The sequence below is a fragment of the Thamnophis sirtalis genome, unplaced genomic scaffold, assembly GCF_051295495.1.
Source record: "Thamnophis sirtalis isolate CommonGarterSnake01/CBP01778 unplaced genomic scaffold, rThaSir2_p1.2 scaffold_3, whole genome shotgun sequence".
In the NCBI taxonomy this organism is placed as follows: Eukaryota; Metazoa; Chordata; class Lepidosauria; order Squamata; family Natricidae; genus Thamnophis; species Thamnophis sirtalis.
The window spans coordinates 77,790,897-77,811,353 of record NW_028261383.1 but is presented as its reverse complement, the minus strand read 5'-3'; the positions used below and the strand labels follow the sequence as shown (position 1 = coordinate 77,811,353).

The following is a 20,457-nucleotide window of genomic DNA, read 5'->3' as shown; positions in this document are numbered from 1 at the left end:
TTAATTATGATGTTATTCACTGCAGCAGAAATACTAGTTAAGCATATATACCATAGGAAAGGTACGTAGCATTAGGTAAACTACAACATAAGCCTTAGAAGCTAAAGAAACTTGAATGACAAACAAAAAAACATCTCCATTTATAATCAAACGTAACTTTTCCAAATTCGTAGGAAATTCAGCACCTGACACCAATGCTTGAGCATTCCAGCATACTGTCATCTAAAATCTAGGATATATATAAGTTCTCTCCCTTATGAATATCACTGTCATATATATATATATGTATGTATGTATGTATGTATGTATGTATGTATGTGTGTGTGTATATATATATATATATATATATATATATATATATATATATATATATATATATATATATATATATATATATATATATATATATATATATATATATATATATATATATATATATATATATATATATATATATACACACACACACATACATACATACATACATACATACATACATATATATATATATGACAGTGATATTCATAAGGGAGAGAACTTACCTTAGAAATAGTTCTCTACTACGACTTATCTCCTAGAATTCGAGAACTATGTTTTTTTTCTAAGATTTTTTGGCTGACATTTGTTAAATCAAATGCTTTAAAAAAAAACTATCTGTGTATTTTATTAGTTATCAACCTGGTGGCCTTTTTAAAACTCTATCATTCTGAGTGTTGTATATTTGTTAAATGAGATTTTTTTCCTGACTATCAGAATTACTTAATGGATGTTGCTTGCATCTGGATATCTTCCTGTATTTTCTTCATTGTATCAGCAATCAAGTTGCAAGCTTTCTTGTGCTTTTGCCAGTGCTGCACTTGACACTCTCTAAAGATGAGTAAAAGATTAAAAAATAGCAATTATGAGGATGATAACTATAGTAACAACATTCCAAATTTTTCCTTACGACTGTTAATATCTGCATGGAGGTCAAAGCATATACTTCATTTATTCATAAAAACGATTTCATAAATGGTATAGCTGGGATTTGGATCTTAAGCCTATATAGAAGATATATCTATAACTAAATAGGATATATCACACACACGCATGATAAAATATGAATTATTCCTTTGTTATAAGAAGTAAATGGTTCAAACACAAAATATTACAACTATGATTGTCAATTATTTCAGTCTTCTGTCCCTCAAGTATATTATCTTACCATGTTGTTGAAAAAGGTGATCGAGACAATATTATGAAGTATATAGTATATAGAAGTGTTTTAAACTCTTGAAAGGAAGCATTTAAATAATAAAATATTCTGAAAAATAGAGCTATGCACGTATTCAAATGAACACTTTGCAAACGTATTAGAAGAAGGTTATTTTGTTGGCACCAAGTACCAAAATAGTATTAAAGCTCATTCTCCTGAGAGGCAGATATAGCTGCTCCTCCATTGTTTGCCCATGTGTGCATGGACAATTGGAATTGCATTGGAATTGCCATTTAAGTAAAGTAGTTGTGTATGGCAATAAGCACAAACATTTTGAAGCAGCTGCATGAACCTTTCCAATTTTTTTGAGGAAGGGTGTTCATTCAAATGCTTTGCACAATCTTATTCTGAGAAATAATTTGCTAAAGCAGAACTTTATTTGACATCTACGTTTTTGTGAAATTTAACCAAACACTATCAAAACAAAACAGCTTGCTTACTATTGCAAGCTAATACCCACAAGACTATCTACTCATCTAGATAAGTGATGAAGGAGCAGATTGCAATATTGCTAGTTGCTCCAATTCCTTTAAAGCAGACATAAATGGAAGTAAAATATATATATACTTGAATATACATGATCACTTCTGAGGAACATTCAAGACCCTCAGATGTCATTGTTCAGTTAATGTCCTACTGTCAGATGATAACCAAAGAGAGAAAATAAATTTGGTAATATAGTAAAATAAATCTCAATCATGTTACCTACAGAGGCAGCATTGAAACTGGTACACTTTTCTCTATTGGAAGCTCAATAGTAACATGAGTAAACACTTAAACTCTGTCTTATAGAACCAGAAAGGACAACCCAATTCTAGATAATCTCTACTCTTAGGAGAGTCCACGTTCTACTGAAGAGAAAATGTTCCAAATATCCTAATTATTAGTGATAATATTAATTATGAAACATACTATGGAGAAAGTGTAAGTCTGAGTTCTACTTTTTTCACAAACAAAGCCAATATAATAAAATATGGTTTTATTTTAACTGGGTACATAAGAATTAGATGCAATTTATTAAAATGTTAATGCATGAAAACATTTCTACGCATATACATACATGCATGTTTGTTTATACAACTGAAATTATGTGGTATTTACAGTAAATGAACCATGAAAGTAAGAGTCTGTTAAATGGAAAATAACATTTCAACCTTATACTGTTTATAATATTTTTAATATTGGTATTATTTTTGTTTCTACATATCTATGTCACCATAAGATTAGTGGAGGATTTAGGATAACAGGAAAACTAGCTGTATTAAACTTACCGTTTGCAATACCATTCGTTCCTACAACGGGAACAGCGTTTTGAGGCTTCAGAGCCACACATTGCACACCTGGGTTTATTTGGAATTAGGGCTTCCATTACATCCAGGTTATATGTCTTTGCCCATCTGATTTAAGAAAGAAAGTAGCGTTCATAAAACCAAACAACTGCAACAATTATCCAGTGGTAACTACAATAGAAATGGAACTCTCACATTAATTTGATATTTAGTAAAACATTATTAAAATGAATTGATACCAATGAAATTGACTTCAGTGCCCTTTGAAGGCAAAGATTTTTTAATACGACATTAAGCAAATAATTTTTAAACTTGATTGATTTAGGAAAATGATTTTTTTTATTTTTCAAATTGTGGACTATCAGGTTTGTTCTATGTATCTTGATAATTGTAACGATTACCATCTTTGACAGAGGAAGAAGCTGAATATGAATGAGTCTTACCTATAAGCCTCGTTTTTCAGCTCCTCTTCTGAAGGACTAAACATATTATTTACTTGGTGCTTGGCAATTGCTTGCCATTTTTCAGAGTTTTTTCTGACTACTTGATCCCAGATTTCAGGAACCTATTAGGACAATAAAAAAAACAGAAGGCTTATTTCTTTCAAATACTATATTGAAAATATTTTGAAATTCTTATGTTCATCACAGCACTAAGGTAAGAGATGATAAACATTAAGTTGAAGAAAAAGTATAATACTATACTAGAGATTTTATCTTGGGGAAAATTTATCCTAAAGAAAACAAAGGGACAAAACTAGATTAAATAGGAATCCCATTTTTATAGACTAGTATTAATATATGGGGAACCTCTTTTTAAAATCCCATTTGTAAAAAAGAAACTGCAGTGTAGTTTGAATTAAAGTCCTATCATTCATGTTTAATAAGGTCTACGATTAGAATCCTAGCCTGTTTGAGGAATAACTAATATTTGCTTCATTAAATCTAACCAAAAGGAACTTAACAAGAAAAAGTTTCACCATATACTTTCAATAAAGATAAAAAAAACCCATACATTTTATATCATGAAACTAGGAAAATCATGAGAACTAAAAGTTTTCCTCTGGTTTCATAGATTTTATTGTAGTGGCTGCAATGTTAATGAAAATAACATTGGTATACATCTCTTATTGATGAGATAATAAAATACATATTTGCAAGTAAAATGGTTATTATATCTATATCTTTTCCATTGCAATCCCAAATAGGTAATGCAGTATTTTAGTATGTCGTAGAGGTATTCAGAATAAAGATATACATAGATGGTATTCTCTGGGATTGTGGAACATAAGAATAGGACAAAAATAGTAGGGATGCACATTACCTGCTCCAGTATGAGGTCCTTCTTGGGTGGAGTAGGATCTGTTACAGCCAGATGGCTCAGGAATTTCTGCATCTCCAAAAGATTGGGAAATTGGTCAACAAGAACATCCGTCAGGAAGGCACGAAGCTAAACAGAGACAAGATAAAACTAAAATATATTGTAAAGCATTTTAAATGAGACATGCATATTTTATATTGCAAAATTGGATTGTAAAAATATTATGGGAATTAAGCAATCTCCCCTGTTCCAGACTCATTTCCCTGCCTCAAATCTCCATTTCATTTTTTTCTGTTTTTAGCAAAAAACCCTATAAAGAGTTTTCAATCACTAATTAATGTATCTCTTGTCTTCTCCCTAATAAAAAGACCATTTTGCCATTTTTGCAAATTATGTCACTTCGATATATGTGTATATTAATCATACAAGAACTAGACTAACAATATTGATATCAACAATGGGGTCTCTAAGAAATCATGCACTCCAAAATGCATTTTTCCACCATTCTGACAATGTCCAGCCCACCTCTTTTATTTATTACATTTTAAATCTCATTTACTTTTTTGTACAATTTAAAGACAGCTTGATTCTATAAAACTTTGGGCAGCTAACAGCTTTAAAAGCAAGAAAGCAATATTAATAAGAACATAGATAATAGGTGACTGACAGAATGAGATAGACATTTCAAAAACAGATATTTGTTAAGACTTCAATAAAAATAAACTTATTTTTGAAGCAACTAATAAAATAGAACCGTCATTTTGTGCTTTAAGAGCAGAAATGAAATTAAAACTATATTATATTTTAAAAATCTTATATTCCATTTTATACTTATTTTCTATTTCTGTAGCATACTAAAACAAAATTATGGTACCTAGGGACTTCAAGTTAAAAAGCTTTTGACATTCTATTTCACAGTTAAAATTTGTTAATAATTATCTAAGAATGAATTACAATTTGACCTATTTATTAAGACTTTCATCCCTATATTTATTCCCTATATTTATTTATGTTGTTCATTATAGGTATGTATATCTGGGTGTGTGTGTATCTTTCCACATCCAATAGTGACAAGGGTTATCATCTGCTGCAATATTAAACAATCCCCTTCCTGTTCCCTGCTATATTGTTTAAAAATAGAATACAATATTAGGTCTAAACATGCTAAGGAAAACATGAAGTACACATAAAAGGTCTGCCAGCTTTGCAATCCTGTACCTTGAGGAGCTGGCCTTTGTTAAAGTTATTGAATTCATACTTGCGCTGGCATTCTGGGCTAAGGAGTAGGTTATAAAGAGAGAGCCACACTTGCCCATCCAATTTAGTCATCTTCATGCGGTCTTCAGGGGCAACTTCATACCATGAACCGTTCTCAAATTTCTTCAACTTTCCTTTGGAAAAATATAAGAGAAAATACTTTTGGTATTGAATATTGTTTTATACATACAAAACATTGGTTTGTAATTGCATTGTTTAGTAACTGTTCAAACTTATAAGAATAATGAACAAATACTTTTATGACTGAACTTCAAATTTACAACAGTTATAGCATGTCCATGATCAAGTGATCGGATTCGTATGCAGCATAAATTTATGAAGGTCATAATATCCCACATTCACATTATGGCAATTTGGGCACTTTGCAACCAATGTACATTTATGACAATCACATCATCTATGTTCATGTGACTGTCATTTGCAACTTTCATAGCCAGCTTCCTACAAGCAAAATCAATGGAAAAACCAGCAGTAAGCTGCCAATTGCGGTCACACGATGTCATTCTTAATGACGTCTGATTCTTTTAATAACTGCAGCAGAATTGAGGTCATAAGTCAGCTAGTCACATGATGTGTCACATAATGAAAGTGTCAATTAGCTACAGAGTTATTAGTCACAATTGCAGTCATTAAATGAGGACTACCTATAACTATATCATTTCTTGAAAGGTGAAGAAGATACTATAAATATGCCCTCAGAGTTTTATGCAAGTCCTTATGTGCAAAGATTCTTTTGCCAGAGCTGCACTGCTTGCCGACTGCACCTGCTTCTAGGTGCAATGTAAGGTGTTAGTTATTACCTTTAAAGCTCTACATGGCTAGGGGACAGATTATTTGATGGCCCACCTCTCCTCAATAATATCTTCTAGAGCAGGAACCCAGAGCATGTTACAAGCTCCAACACTCAAGGAAACACATCTAATGGGACCTAGGAAAAGGGTTTTCTCTTTGATGGCTTCCTCCCTTTGGAACATCATTCCCAGACATAAGATTTTCCATAAAGCCTTAGAGACAGGGGTTTGTCAGTGGGCTTGGGGATCCCATTTGGAGCTGGGTAGTATATTTCAATTGCATAAAATATTAAAAACTGCATTGGTCTGAATATGTTGAAAATGAATTTCAGCACAAGGCACATGATGGAGAGTTAGAGTCTGCATAATAATGAGATTTTCCCAGTAATCTTTTTTTTTGCCTAGTGTCCTCCAGATGTGCTTGGCCTACAATTCTTAGAATTCCCAATCGGTGAGTCAAAACATATCTAGAAGATATAAATTGGAAAAAGGCTTCTCCACTAAAATGAAATTAAGTTTTCAGATATAATAATACATTGATTTCTTGATGAAACTTTAGAAACCATAAACTTTCATTAAGTTATTATTGGCAATTGTACCTATGTAGGTTGCTGTTGGGTTTTTTGGATGGATGTTTTCTTCAAGTCTACCTAACAACCCAGAAATTCAGGTAGTCCTCCATCTGCATACAATAATAAACAGGGCTGACCCTGCTTAATTTCTGAGGTCAGCCACATTTGGGTAGGTGCTATTTTCATCTGCTGAGACTTTTGAACCTTAGAGTTCAATTAAAATCAATGCCTTTCACAAATTTTATTTTATTTTGAGATGCCCTTGATATCTCTCTTGGATATATACCTTTCTCAAACAAAATGAGTTCTCTGCTTGTAACATCAGACTAATGAATCAACTTGTAGCAAATCCTTAACTTACAACTGTTTCTTTAAGAACAATTCAAAGTAGTGACGGCCTTGGAAAAAGTGACTTACAACCTGTCCTCGGAGATATGACCATTGTACCACTCCTGCAGCAGTCACCTGACTGTAATTCAGGTGCTTGGCTACCAGCTCTAATTTATGATAGTTGCAGTGTCTTGTAGTCAGGTGATCATGAATTATCAGCTTCCCAGATGATTTCTAACAAGCAGATAATTGCGGAATCTGGATTTGCATAAAGACTGCAGTGATTTGCTTAACGGCTGTGTAATAATGATTTTAAAACTGGGTCTAGTCACATGATGACAACTGCACTGCTTAGATTTTCTGAAATGAACATGAAATGAAATGATGCATAAATTATATCAACTAAAGTTCAGAAAGTAATGAAAATAATAGATGTTGGGCAAAGCCTTCCAAAAATGTTCGGAAATGATAGGGCAACATATTTTTTTGAAAGAAGCCTTTTGGGGAAATGCGTGTTATATCAAAAGCCTGCCTTTTTGAATAATTAAAGTATCCATGTCTTTTTTCAGACTCATGCAACTCCTATTTGTTTATATTTGTGTGTTATACAAACATCTGTGTACAGCGATAGCCGGGAACAGTTTTCAAAGAAGACATCTAACCCTTAAAAAGACATGGCTGCTTTAAAGATTTGAAAAGATGCTTTGTTTGTGTTTCCACATGTTCCAAAACTTCTGCTTTGAATGAGAGGCACAGTTTTAAAAAATAACCCACTAAAGGAATTTGTTATACATACTAAAATATCAAATGTGCTGATAGAAACATGAAGGACAAATGGCGCTAAAATGTCTTGGGGTTGGGAAGAATTTCCTAATCCTAATTTATCTCAAAATCTATAAACTATACTATATTCAGCAACAACTAAGAATTGTTAGCCATGATAATCTTTTAGCCACTGGAAAAAGAAGTATCAACCAGAAAAACTCAGATTTTTAAAAAATCCATTCTTTTCTAATAAAAATAAGAACATAGAAATAAATGTTCACTATATTACTTTGGCACACACTGAGAAAATATCTAAGACATGATACAGACCTCCTTCAAGATTGGTCCATGGACAGTGCTCTAACAGCTGCACCAGAAGGCATGGAAAATTGTGCGTATTCAACATTCTTGTCACAGCACTTACTGGCAAACTGACAAAGTATATGAGAGAAAAAGGATATAGTGAATATGTGTACATTATGCAATGAAGCTATTTCCATTCTTTCTCAGGTTTGACAATGTCTTTATTAATGTGCAATAATGTGACAAAATTATAATCCCAATTACATTCATGTTACGATGCCTCCATAATGTTTCAACAATTAAAAGAATTCACATGACTAAATATAAAGCTACATTTTTATACTGAAAAACCACAGAAATAGTACTTTCAACATTGTAGATTATATACAAGATTTACTACTGCTACCGATAGGTAATTGACCCCTGAAAGATCATCTTTACTTTGATAAGAATACCATTAAAACTTTCAAATTTGCTTTTATACCAATGTAAAGGTATGCATATTCAGATTTTTGTCACATTAAACAATAACAAACAAGGCAGAAAGTATGTCCCAATTTTGGAAATGTTAAATGTCTAATATTTATTTTTAGGAGTTTCAAAACTGTAGGATAATTTGGTTGACCATAGCATGTACTTTGTTCTACAAACGGAAGTATATAGTTACATCCTAATTCTGTAACATTTTGATCAATATGAGAACCACTGCCAAAACAAAATCATTATCAAACCATGACCACCAGACCAGACACTGAGAGCAGTTCCCTTTAATGCAACTTTTAATAAAATAAAAGAAATAAAACACAATAACACCATGCTATGGAAATCAAATTATTTTGCTTTAGTAACAATCCCATCACCCACAAGAGGAACTGTGTGAGAACATGATTCAGATTATCACAAATGCACTGCAGAAAACACCAGAGAAAGGAAGGAGACTGCCTACATAACATCTTTCAACGAAATAAAACTTCAGTAAAAAAAGTGTCTGACCTCTCAAACCACTATAGCACAACCAACACAAGGTATGAAACCAGCAACAGATTATTACAACCCCATAGCATCTCTCTAGTATGTAAATCAACTAAAGCCCTGACGATGTTACCTAGGTTGGGTAATGAAACATCTTCAAGAAAATGAGCAAGTTCAGAGAGCATCAAGGACTTCTCATTACAACCCTGAACTACAAAATATTCTTCTTTATTGGCAACTAAAGCCCCTTAAAACAACTTAAACCAAAACACCCAAGTCTAAGCACAAAAACTGGAATTATCTACATCATCTACATCCCCTACCTTTTTGGCTCGATGGTCTGGCGGTGGTGGTGGCAGCAGTGGCGGGGGAAGGGAATGGTTTTGTGCGTGCAGCCTAAATCTGTGCATGCATAAATAAAGCTTCATGCATCACTTGCGAGGTTCCCAATAGGCCACAGAATGGTACTGGTCTGTGGCTGGGAGTTGTGGATTCCTGATCCTCAGCATATAGTTTAAGGATTGTAACAGCCAATATGTATAACAGTCAGGCAGAAGACTAGCAGAGCGTGTCCATGAATGTCAACTAGCAGTCAGAAGACATTATGAAAACTTCTTAATCTCATATGGACAGACTCAACAACAATTTCAGCTGAGAAACTGTAAGCATCCTGGAACAAGCCAAGCCCCAAAACACTAGGGAATTCCTAGAAGCTTGGCATTCAGATGAATCAGCTATCAATAAGTACATACAAATAAACCATATTTATATACCATTCAAAGGACATAACAAAAAGTTAAAATAGAAAAAAGGACCAGGACACATCCCTTCCAGCAGCCAACACTAGATAAGCATGGATTAACCCCAGACAAACAATCAACCTACCAAGGAGAAAACCATACCTCCACCACCATTGGCAGGACAAACTACGTATGAAAGTAGGGAATAAACCCTACGCTCACTAACAGTGATGATGTTAGCTTGTAATGTAAAAAAAGCTCCACAAGCAAACAATGAAGCTCAGAGAGTTCCAAGGACTCAATGGTTTAGCCCTGAGCTACAGGAAATATAGTATCTTCTATTGAAAAGATTATCTTTCCCAACTGCCTTATTTCTTTTATGGAAAGTTAACATACCTCTCTATCCCATCAGTAATGAAACGGAACACTGAAAGAGCTCTCAGTGAGATCTCAAACTCCATCATTTCAGCTTGCTTCTTTAGTTCCTGAAAAGAATAAAAGATCCTTAATACAATCCTTCTAAATAGGAAAATCTGAGGTTCCTAAAATTTTAAGAAATGGCTGGACATTTGGAGGGCAGCCACGGCAGTGGCCTCTGAATTCTGAAAAGGTTTTCCTAGAAAAACTCTTTTAATGTCAATACTGTTTTTCCATATCAATTTGCCCCCAAAATCTAAATACCCAGTAGGTTGCATGGTAATAGGCTGACTGTTCTTTTCATGAGAGTTGAAGAAATATATGGTCTGATTTTGAGTTTAGATGGCACCAAGCACGTTCTTAGTTGTGAAAAAATATGTGTTGCTAAAAGTTTAAGAACCATGCAGTCTGGAGTGTGATGATCCTCAACTGTGTTGCTAAAAGCCCTAAGTCCAAGATAACTTCATAAGAAAAATGTAAAGTGCTGATTAAATTCTATGAGGAAACAAATATTATTGCTGTTATTGGCTATTTGTGGTAAACAAATACACAATATTACAATCGAGAAATAATGAGAAAATAAATATAATAAATGGAATAGTGACATTGTGTAATGTCTTTATTTGGGATGTGATCCAAGCATAAGATAATATTTCTCTAGGAGAGTAATCTATCTTGGGAGGGAAGATCAAAGCCAGAAAAATGCCAAGCAGAAAGAATATAATTGTGAGAAAAGCTAACAAACTGTATAAATTGGATGTAAATACAATGGATATGTTAGGAAATTGGACACTAGAAAGTTTGAGGCCAGCCAATTTCAATTGGTGGAAGATAAGACACAGATACTGTTAAATTGATGGAAGAGAGCTGTGTTACACTCTCTTAAGAACATTAATTGATTGTGACATTTCTGTGTATTCACAAGTGACCACAGAATGAAGAAACTTGATTTAAACTTTCTTTCATGGCTACCCAACAATTTGCAACTGTGTCCAATTATATCTTATATTTTCCCTTTACCTAGAGTGCTGCTTAGGAGTAAGAGATAATATCCTTTGCTCACCTGCATTGATGAAAGACTGGCGAGAACCTCAGGTTGAAACTTTTGTTCAAATGGTATCTTCCCATTGGCACTTTGAGCTGCTAACAGAGTTAGTTTCCTATGGGTATAATCTATTAAATCCAGAATGGTATCCTCTGCTGATTCACAGATTTCCTATACAAAGAAGACAAGCTATAATTTATGGAAACATCTTCCAAAATGAAGGCAAATGTCAAGATCACTTAAATTGTTTTAATTTCATCTCAGCTGGTAGATTAGTCTACTCATTGGCTATCTGGAAAAATGTTTCTCAGTTAAGCAATCTGTCAATTATAATGTTGTATCTTATGACTTGATACAATAAATTCCTTCTCCATCTAAAATAGCTTCCCATATGATAAGCATGCAAAATTTTGTATTCCCAAAGGCAAGCAAAATACCTTATCTGGTTTTGTATTGCTAAGGACTGAATTATGGATTCACCCATTGCATTAATACAGAAAGTTTACCTACAGCAATTATTTGAGAAAGATTTGCAGGGGTGACCACAATGGTACAGAAAACAGCAAGAAATTTGGCCAGAGATGCATCAAGTTTGAATCTTGTCCCTTACTTCTAGATTATCATAGGATTTAGATAATTCAACAAAAAGGAGAGAAGTTGATTACTTGGAAGTATTAACATTATCTAAAAGTTTCAACCTTTTTCTCACAGATGAGCTGAACTTTCTCCACCCATTCTTGAGTCAATGTGAAATGAATATTGCTGTCCCCATTACCAATCCTTGCCTCTTCTCTAAGCCACTGGAGGCATCTAATTTCCCTTGAAGTAACAGATATATTTTATACATGTTAGGGCTGCCTGTGCTATATCAGAAAAATGGAAGAAATACTATTTTAATAGCAATATAGTTAAATGTACCTTATGCCAGTCTCATTCTTGTGCTGCAGATGGGATGAAGGCAATGCCAGAAAAAATAATGGCAGGGTTATGTTTATGCCATGGTTAGGTGCAAATGAACAAAGCTGTTGAGTTTGAAATATGGTTTCCAAACAAATAAATGCCACAGGAAGTAAGCACCCGAGAGGAATTACCTTGCACATTAAATCAGTTCAGATCAGGGGATTCCAAAGGAGGGAAGTATATACTCATTTTTCCCTTATTGTTTAGGGAGCACCAGATTAAAAATATGAAAGGTATAATTGGTTCTCCTATTTATTAGGATTATTTAGAGTCAATTTGGATCTCCAGAATGAAATATGAAATATTGTATGAATTTGTCCAGCCCAACATCTCAAGATACAAATAGGTATTTAAAAGTTATTCTATTTGAAAAGAAAGTACTAGTAGATGGACCTATTACTATTTAAATAAGATGGCATGCAAGGTATATACATAACTAAGGCAATAGAAGAAAATAGGTTTATACCAGTAACTGTCTTCTAGATTGAAGTTCTAATTCTTACTGCACTGAGAATTTAGTCAGATAATTGTGTTTCTTCTAGAATGGTCTAAATTATGAACTGAATTTTTTATTTCAAACTTTTATTTACATTGTGAAACATGCCTACCTTGTGAAAAAATACTGTCTCCAAGAAATTAATAATTGCAGCTTCATGTCGCAGCTGAATAAGAGACAGCAGAGATAAATCAGAAATTAATACAAATATTACCATTCTCAGAAAACAAGGTAATATGGAATTAGAAATTAAAAATATTGCATTTGTGTGGTCTCTTGAGATAAAAGGAAGCATAGAACTAAAAACAGCAAAAGAATTAGACAACCTAACAAACTGTAGCTAAACACAATGTGAGTAGTTATTGCTTCTTCCTCTTCTTTGTCAGTGTGAGGAAGAATTCAGAACTGTTCCCTTGTTCTAAGCTTGTGCTATTCAAACAGACTGCACTGAACATTTTCTACTTTGTATAAAACAAGCCAATATGTAGTATATATTGAAATTCAAAGTGTAAAATGATTTTCTATTATCTGAAGAGGTGCTCTCCTTCAATTTCTCACAGCTTTTGTTTTGACAACATTATATTTTATATACATTTACTGAAAATTATCTGCAACATAATGTAGAACTGTTTGTTTGTAAGGTTCACATTCTTCTTTGTTTGAGAAACTCAACAGGAGTTATATTGCACTCCTTCATCTAATTTTTCACAGTAAAATTCTATGATAGGTTGAGAAAAAAAAGACAGGCAGAAAGACACATGAACTTCCACAGCTAAGACTGCTCTACACCTTGACCCACACTAGCTCTTACAAAAAATAAGATATACATTATTACTTTAACAAATAAATATGTGAAGCATCATTTGGCAGGTAGATCTTACAGGAAGCTTTGAAATGTTCTAATAGCAAGTATTATACAAAAGCTGATTCAAAATATTTTTCATACATACCACTAAATACAAGGGAAAGGTGCTTTTTGGTTTGAAATCCTCCAGTTTGCATAGTATAGGGAAGATTTTTTGCTTCCAAATGGCCACAGTAATTAATTCTTCAATGAGAGTTGGGATCTATAAAGAATGGATAACTTAAGTATACTGTTTGCAAGGTTGAAATCAGAAACATATCAGACTTGGGAAAGTTCTGTCTGATGCCTGAATTCATAGAGACAAATTAAATCCAAGCAGAAGGCTTTCTTATTTTACTTTTGTTTCTGTACTCAGAAGGACAAGAAATGTTATTTGTAACAATAATGGGAACATATTTTGCTTTGTAAAGATACATATCTGTATCTCACTCATGCTCTCATTCTATGCATGTCCTTAGTAGGTTTGCTTAGTCAAGATGTTTTCTCCAGTAGGGTTATAGTATATATATGCAATCAAAACCATTTATTCCAGAGGAGTTATTTCCTCATAATTTAACCAAAGGCAACTGGACAGTTTTTCCTTGAAGATATTTTGCTTCTCATCAGTTCAGAACTGAGGAAGCTTCTTGGATGACAAGCAGAGCATCTTCAAAGAAAAACAAAGTCCCAGTTGTCTTTTGAAAAAGCACCTTTGGGGAGGAGGAGCCAACGTTGCAACATTACATTGTGCGGATTCGACTGTCTGAATCCGCCGATGACACTTTTGCCCCTGGACGGTCCGGCAGGACCTAAACCATCCCGAAGAGACGGTGATTTGGAAGACAAGACCTTGCTGGTCGCAGGGACATCGCAAAGTCCCTGATCGACCCAAGGGAAGCGCTTCCAACCAGCGGCAAACAGGCAGCCCCCCCCTCGGCTGCCATAGTTGGAGACGGCGCCAGGAAGAGAGAAATGAAAGTGTTTCCATCTGGTGAGGTTTCTTTTCTTTTCTTTTAGAAGATTGCCCTAAGAAACTCTTTTCTTAAGCTAAATTAGTCCCTTAAGCAAGAACAAAGCGGTGTATTTAATTGCTATTGGACTGCCTTAGAAAGTTCTTCGCTCTTGCCTGTAACGATCTTTTGTGGATTGAGTGATTGCAACATTTCCGCTTTTTCCGTTTGAGGTGAAGGGATCTTTTTTTCTCTATTTCCCTTTACTACTTTAACTCTTTTGGCTTAAATTAAAACTCTTTTTACTTTAATAATTTTCTTCTTCTACTTGTTACAATATTATATTAAAGATACTTAAGGAAAAAGGTTTTAAAATAGTCGAATCTGACACTTGGAAGCCCAAGTCTGAAGCTTTTTTTCCTTTGCTGTTGTAACAATGTTTTCTTTGTTCACTCTTATCTGACTACACTGACTGTGCAACAGAAGGGTTTGGAACTTCTCTTTAAAACCTGATAAAGACCCAAGGTCACAAATAGTGGTGTGTGGGAAATATTTTGGCAAGAATTGGAAAAGGAAAGAAAAACTTTAGAACCTTTCTTCTTTGAAAACCATAAAAGAACATTTGTTCAAGATTTAAAATAAAAATAGATATATTCTTCAAAATCTGTGACAGGCTAGAGTGGTAGATAGTACCAAATTCTTCTTGCTTTTTCTTTATATTTTTCCTTACTCTAAAAAATGTAGCAATACCTAGATGAAGAAAACTTGATAATTCAAAACATTTTGGCTGGACTTCAAAACATCTCAGAAGGACTTGAGAGATTTGACAAGAAATGGGACAGACTATGGGGTATCACAAAAAAAGATGATGAAGTTGCAGCCCCAGAAATTAAAGATGCAAATGAAAATACAGAAAACAAAGATAAGAACTCAGATGAACTTATAAATGGAGTAAACGTGAGTGAAGGTGGAAAGAAGGGAAGCTGGAAAAGTGACTTTGATAACTTGGTGTTCCACCCTAAACTCCAAGATGTAGGAGAAAAAGAAAGAGCGAAAAAGATGGAGTTAATAAGACAAATCTATTCCGAAACAAACCTGACAACCAAAATTAAGCTTACATTAATAACAACTCAAGGGCAACAAAACCACATGAGAGATCGTTTAAGCTTCAAAGTGCAGAGAGAAGTCTTAAACCCTGGAAAGATTCTGGACAGAGAATTGACACAACAACTGGCGAGAGATGAAAGACCATTTTGTTACTGGAAAGATACTGGTTAATAATGCCAATTGATGGAAAATTAATTTTTGATGATTATTAAGTAGAGATTTTAGTAGCTTATAGACTGTTTTAGATTACCATTGAATGTTTATCCATTAACATAAATTTACTATGATATTAATAGAGAAATAGTAACCCTAGTTAGGATAAATAACCAGGCCATAGAAATGCTAATGTACATTCTGGGTGACTGTCAAGTAGAAATGTTAATATATCTTAGATTGTCTTAGATGTCTAATGTTTATTTTCTTAGCACGTAATTTGGGATTGAGGGAAAAGTCCTATAAATCTTATTAATAAATCATTGTTTAAAGACGGTTATAAAGTTATAATATTGTGTGGGCCTGGAGAGGAGAGGTGAGATAATCAGTAAATAACCTTTAGTTAACTACAATAATAACAATGAAATGTTAATGGACAATATTTAATGATACATACAGGTGTGTTATGGGGGGCGGGGAATGCTTAGATATCTTACTTAACTGAATTAATTTTAGAATATGTTATAAAGGTGCAATGGTATTGGAGATCTATTGAAATTGCAAATTAACGCCAGTAGGTGGTTGTGTCTTCTAATATAAATGATTCTAGATAAAAACATGTTTAAACAATGGTAACCAAATGAGAATTATGGTACAGGGATAGTAAAATACATAACTTTTCTTTCTTGACTTAAAATGTACAACATGATTTGAATGAAGTATATGTAAGGATTGTGGAAGAAACGCACGGAATATATTTGTAACCAATCGATATGCTTTCAACAAGATGTAACAAAACATGATTTTTTTTGTTTTTGTTTAACTAAAACAATAAAGAAATTTCTCAAAAAAAAAAAAGAAAAGAAAAAAAAAAGCACCTTTGGGACGACCATGTCCTGGATGACTGAGAATCTCCATAGACAAACAAAGCATATTGTTTCTATCCTGCCAATTAATTTGTATAATTAGAGCAAAGGTATCCTTCTGAGGTTGGTAAAATGAGGACCCAGCTTGTTTAGGGGCAATATGCCGACACTGTAAACCATTTAGAGAGGGCTGTAAAACACTGTGAAGCGGTATATAAGTCTAAGTGCTATTGCTGTATATGTTTATATGATTACAATAAGATTAAGTTGATCCAGAAAGTAATTGTATAAAACTATGCATTTCTAAATATAAGTACTGCCAAATACATAAATAATAAAAGAAATTTTGATCAAAATCAAGCTCATATTTATTCAGGTTAATGTAGCCTTTGTCATAATATAATGATTTTCTTGTGACTAAGTGGCTAAATTCATTTATACCTTGCCATTATTCACCAGAAACTCAATAAGGATCTGCTCCTGGCCAGCAGAAGCACTCAGTATGGCTTGCATGTTCAGCTTTTCAATTATTTCTTGTTGCCGTAGCCACCTAGGAATTAGTAAAAGCAGTTAGCATTCATGTCTATGGCTGGTATTCCAATACTTCCCTACAACCATTACTGCAACCACAGTTTTACATAAAATCTGGAAGGGGTTTTTCCTGCCAATGTTTTTTTAAATGACCTATATGTTCTAGTATAATCCAATTTTGAGAAAAATCTCAAAGATAATTCATTGGCTTGCTAAAGTCAGAGACTGTATTTTACTACCCTGTTTTCCTGAAAATAAGACCTCCCCAGATAATAAGCCCAATAGGGTTTTTGAGTGCATGCGCTAAAATAAGCCCTCCCCCAAAAATAAGCCCTCTCAAAAATATTGCAACACAGCAGCAGCCATGAGATGACATACCCACCGCCTCCTGCACCTCAAAAATAATAAGACTTCCCCAAAAGTAAGGCCAAGTGCTTATTTCCGGGGTCAAAAGAAAATAAGACCCTGTCTTATTTTCAGGGAAACACGGTAGTGGAAAAACTAACATAATTTGCTCTTCATTCACTTTGGAGGGTATTTTTCCACTAATAAACACACAATTCTTGTTTTAGAATCATTCAATGATACCTCCCTGCTAATGGAATGGGCACTGGTAATGGAATTGGTCTATTGCCTTCTCTACTCTGTAAATCCTTTTGCTCTAAAACTCTTTTTAAAGCTGATTTGGGAAATAATTATTGCAGGAGAAGATTAAGAAAGAAAGATCTCAGATCAAATGCAAATCTGCTCATGTGATTGAAACACACTTTTTAGATAAGTGCAAACAAAATTATGAATAAGCAACAGCGAATGTAATAATGGGAAAGTAGAAGTTTTAAAGATGTTTCAATGAATCATCCTGTTGATTGAGATACATTATTGTTTATAATCTGGTGTAATCTATATGATGTTCATTTTTTATGCTTCTTTGCATGATCTACTCTTTGAATGATTTCTCCCCAATTCTGACCTTGACTCAAATAGTTTGCTTATCCAAAATCAAATCTTCAGTTTCTTTTTTTTAAATCTTCCAGTTGTAAGCCACTACTAGTTTTTATTTTTATTCACTTTCCTCTGTATATTTTGTAGAAATTGACCATGTAATGCTTTTTGTTGCCAACATTCTGTTCCAGTTTTTATTACATTATTTTGATATCTTCTTTTTGTTTCCTGTACTTTTAATGTCTAATTTTTTAACCTGCATCAATGCTTGTTCTCCACTGTCTTTTTCATAATCAGTCAATCCATGCTTTTCTTCTTCCGCAGTTGTTCACTTGAAATAAACCTCTGCCTCCATTTCTGTGAGGCAGGTATAATTATCAATATTGCTAAGGGAAGTAATGCATAGTGAATAATCATCAGTTTTCTTGTTTTATCAGTCCAGGCTATCCAGTTTAGCTTGTGTCCAGTAAATAATTCAAGAAATATATCAAATCACAGGGATGGCCCAGCTATTGATGGCTTTGATGGTATTTCTTACCATTTTCTTTATTATTAGAATATAAACAATGACATCTCTTTCATTGTCCACTCCTATTTCCACCTGCAGCAATGGAACTGATATAAAAGTGGGTTTGTCCCAACGTTTTGATCTTCCCTTTAGAATAGTAATTAATATGATCAAAGTATTACAGAAAAAGCTTTCATTAAAATTATTTTATATTTCTGCATTTCAGTTCTCTATTATATGTTTTGAAACTTTCTTTGCTGTTTTTTCATGTCCCTTCATATTTTTTAAGTTCCTCAGTACTTCTACTGTCTTTCATTCTTTTATTTTTCTCTTTCATGGCTGCCATGTGCTTTGGAACCTTGTTTAAACTAAGTTAATGGCCTTTTAGGCTTCCTTCGCATGAGTAGAGTTCACTTTTTGAGTAAAGTAAGAATTATATGTTGGGGGGTGGGGGGAATCAGGATTTTAGAGATGCTTAGGTGGAGCATGGCCCAAAAAAGGTTGGGAACCATTGTTTTAGATGGAAGGGCAGTTCCGACCAAAATGTCTTTCCAGTCTCCCTCCCATCTTCCCCCTTTCAAGGCTCCTAATGCTTGTTCTTTCCTTTATCCCATACGCTCCTCAAATACACGGAAAAACACGACTCGGGGTCTTTTGAAAATAACAACTGCTTGCCATTAGGCAGAAACCTAACACGTGATTATTATTATTTTTTGTTGCAAGGATAGCTCTTCCATTTCTGTAAACGAATAAGCCGGGGGGGGGGGGACTGCTCCAGATGAAAGGAAAGCCCGTAGGCTGACATTCAACCCTTGAGGCAAAGCCGAAACCTCCCGTCGCGAGTTTCTCCCTGCGGAACCCTCTGTCTCCCCTTTGCACCAACCTCCCTCTCCCCTCCTCCTCCTTCCCCGTACTCATGGCTCCCGATATCCCGCAGCTGGAAACTCCTGAGCGACTCCACCGAGATTTCGGCTTCGCTCGGCAGCAAAACCTCCGGCAACAGATCCTCCATGGTGCCGGCCGACTACCTCAAGCCCGGACGCCGTTGCCGTGGTGACGAGCGCGCGCTGCTCAAGTGCTACTCCCTCTAGCGGCGCCCCCACCCCCAACAGTATGGCGGCTTCTTCCTGCCGGCTGGGCGTGGGGACTTAACGAGTGCGACCACCAGGGATTTCATTGGCTGGGTTTCCTCAACTTGCTAGCTCTTTAGTTCATAACACAAACATCTGGGAGGTTACTTGGAAATCAATCACTGGACCAGTTATTACCATACTTCGGTTTGCAAAACACAAAAAGCCCCTCGCAAATTAGGCTCGTCCCCTAACGATTTCATGGGACGCACCTGTCTCTATTTTTGGGCTTCCCTGCTTAGCCTAGGCTGGTATTTCTCAAACTTGGCAACGACAAGATATGTCGACTTCAACTTTCAGAATTCCCGAGGCTGTATAAAAGAGCCCAGGACAGTCTAGTGGTCCCCTTCCACGCCCAGATTTATTCAGGATTGGCTTTGTTTTAGCTCAGTGGTACATGTGAGCTCGTCCATCAGAAAGGTCGGCAGTTTGGTGGTTCGAATCTGTAGTGCCGCATAACAGAGTGAGCTCCCGTTACTTGTCCCAGCTTCTGCCAACCTAGCAGTTTGAAAGCACATAAAAATGCAAATAGGGACCACCTTTGGTGGGAAGGTAAGTGTTCCATGTGCCTTCAGCGTTTAGTCATGCTGGCCACATGACCACAGAGACATCTTTGGACAGCGCTGGCTCTTCGGCTTTGAAATGGAGATGAGCACTGCCCCCTAGTTTTGGGAATGACTAGTACATATGTGGGAGGGGAACCTTAATCTTTAGTCTTGCACAACAGCAGTAAACCACAGACAACTCAATCACATTCTAGCTTGGCACATGATATCAATATGACCAGAGTGCTGACAGCTCACTGGTCATAAACAAGGAGGAGCACTAATATTGATCTGGAATCTCAGCAAATAGAAATATTTTGCTGGATTTAAGGAAAGCATATGCAAATC

General features: G+C 34.8%; 1 protein-coding gene across 1 annotated transcript; it reads right to left on the bottom strand.

The window, feature by feature from the left end:
* Window positions 1–495: 495 nt before the first annotated feature.
* ZMYND10 (zinc finger MYND-type containing 10) lies at window positions 496–19,479 on the bottom strand. Its single transcript, XM_087707815.1, has 12 exons — window positions 19,349–19,479; window positions 16,895–17,003; window positions 13,484–13,600; window positions 12,646–12,699; window positions 11,096–11,248; window positions 10,012–10,100; window positions 7,931–8,031; window positions 5,083–5,255; window positions 3,868–3,993; window positions 2,988–3,109; window positions 2,527–2,652; window positions 496–867 (listed from the first exon to the last, which is right to left on the bottom strand). The coding sequence occupies exons 1-12, from the start codon at window positions 19,444–19,446 to the stop codon at window positions 756–758; spliced, it is 1,380 nt and encodes a 459-aa protein (XP_087563941.1). The 5' UTR covers window positions 19,447–19,479; the 3' UTR covers window positions 496–755.
* Window positions 19,480–20,457: the final 978 nt, after the last annotated feature.

What these genes read in the sequence shown, in the direction of transcription:
- ZMYND10 (XM_087707815.1), bottom strand. Translation starts at nt 19,446, where the DNA reads ATGGAGGATCTGTTGCCGGAGGTTTTGCTGCCGAGCGAAGCCGAAATC. An exon ending in CGGGATATCGGGAGCCATGA is followed by an intron (nt 17,004 to 19,348) that starts GTACGGGGAAGG and finishes ACTAATTCCTAG; the next exon opens with GTGGCTACGGCAACAAGAAA. An exon ending in ATGGACCAATCTTGAAGGAG is followed by an intron (nt 5,256 to 7,930) that starts GTCTGTATCATG and finishes ATTTTTCCAAAG; the next exon opens with GAAAGTTGAAGAAATTTGAG.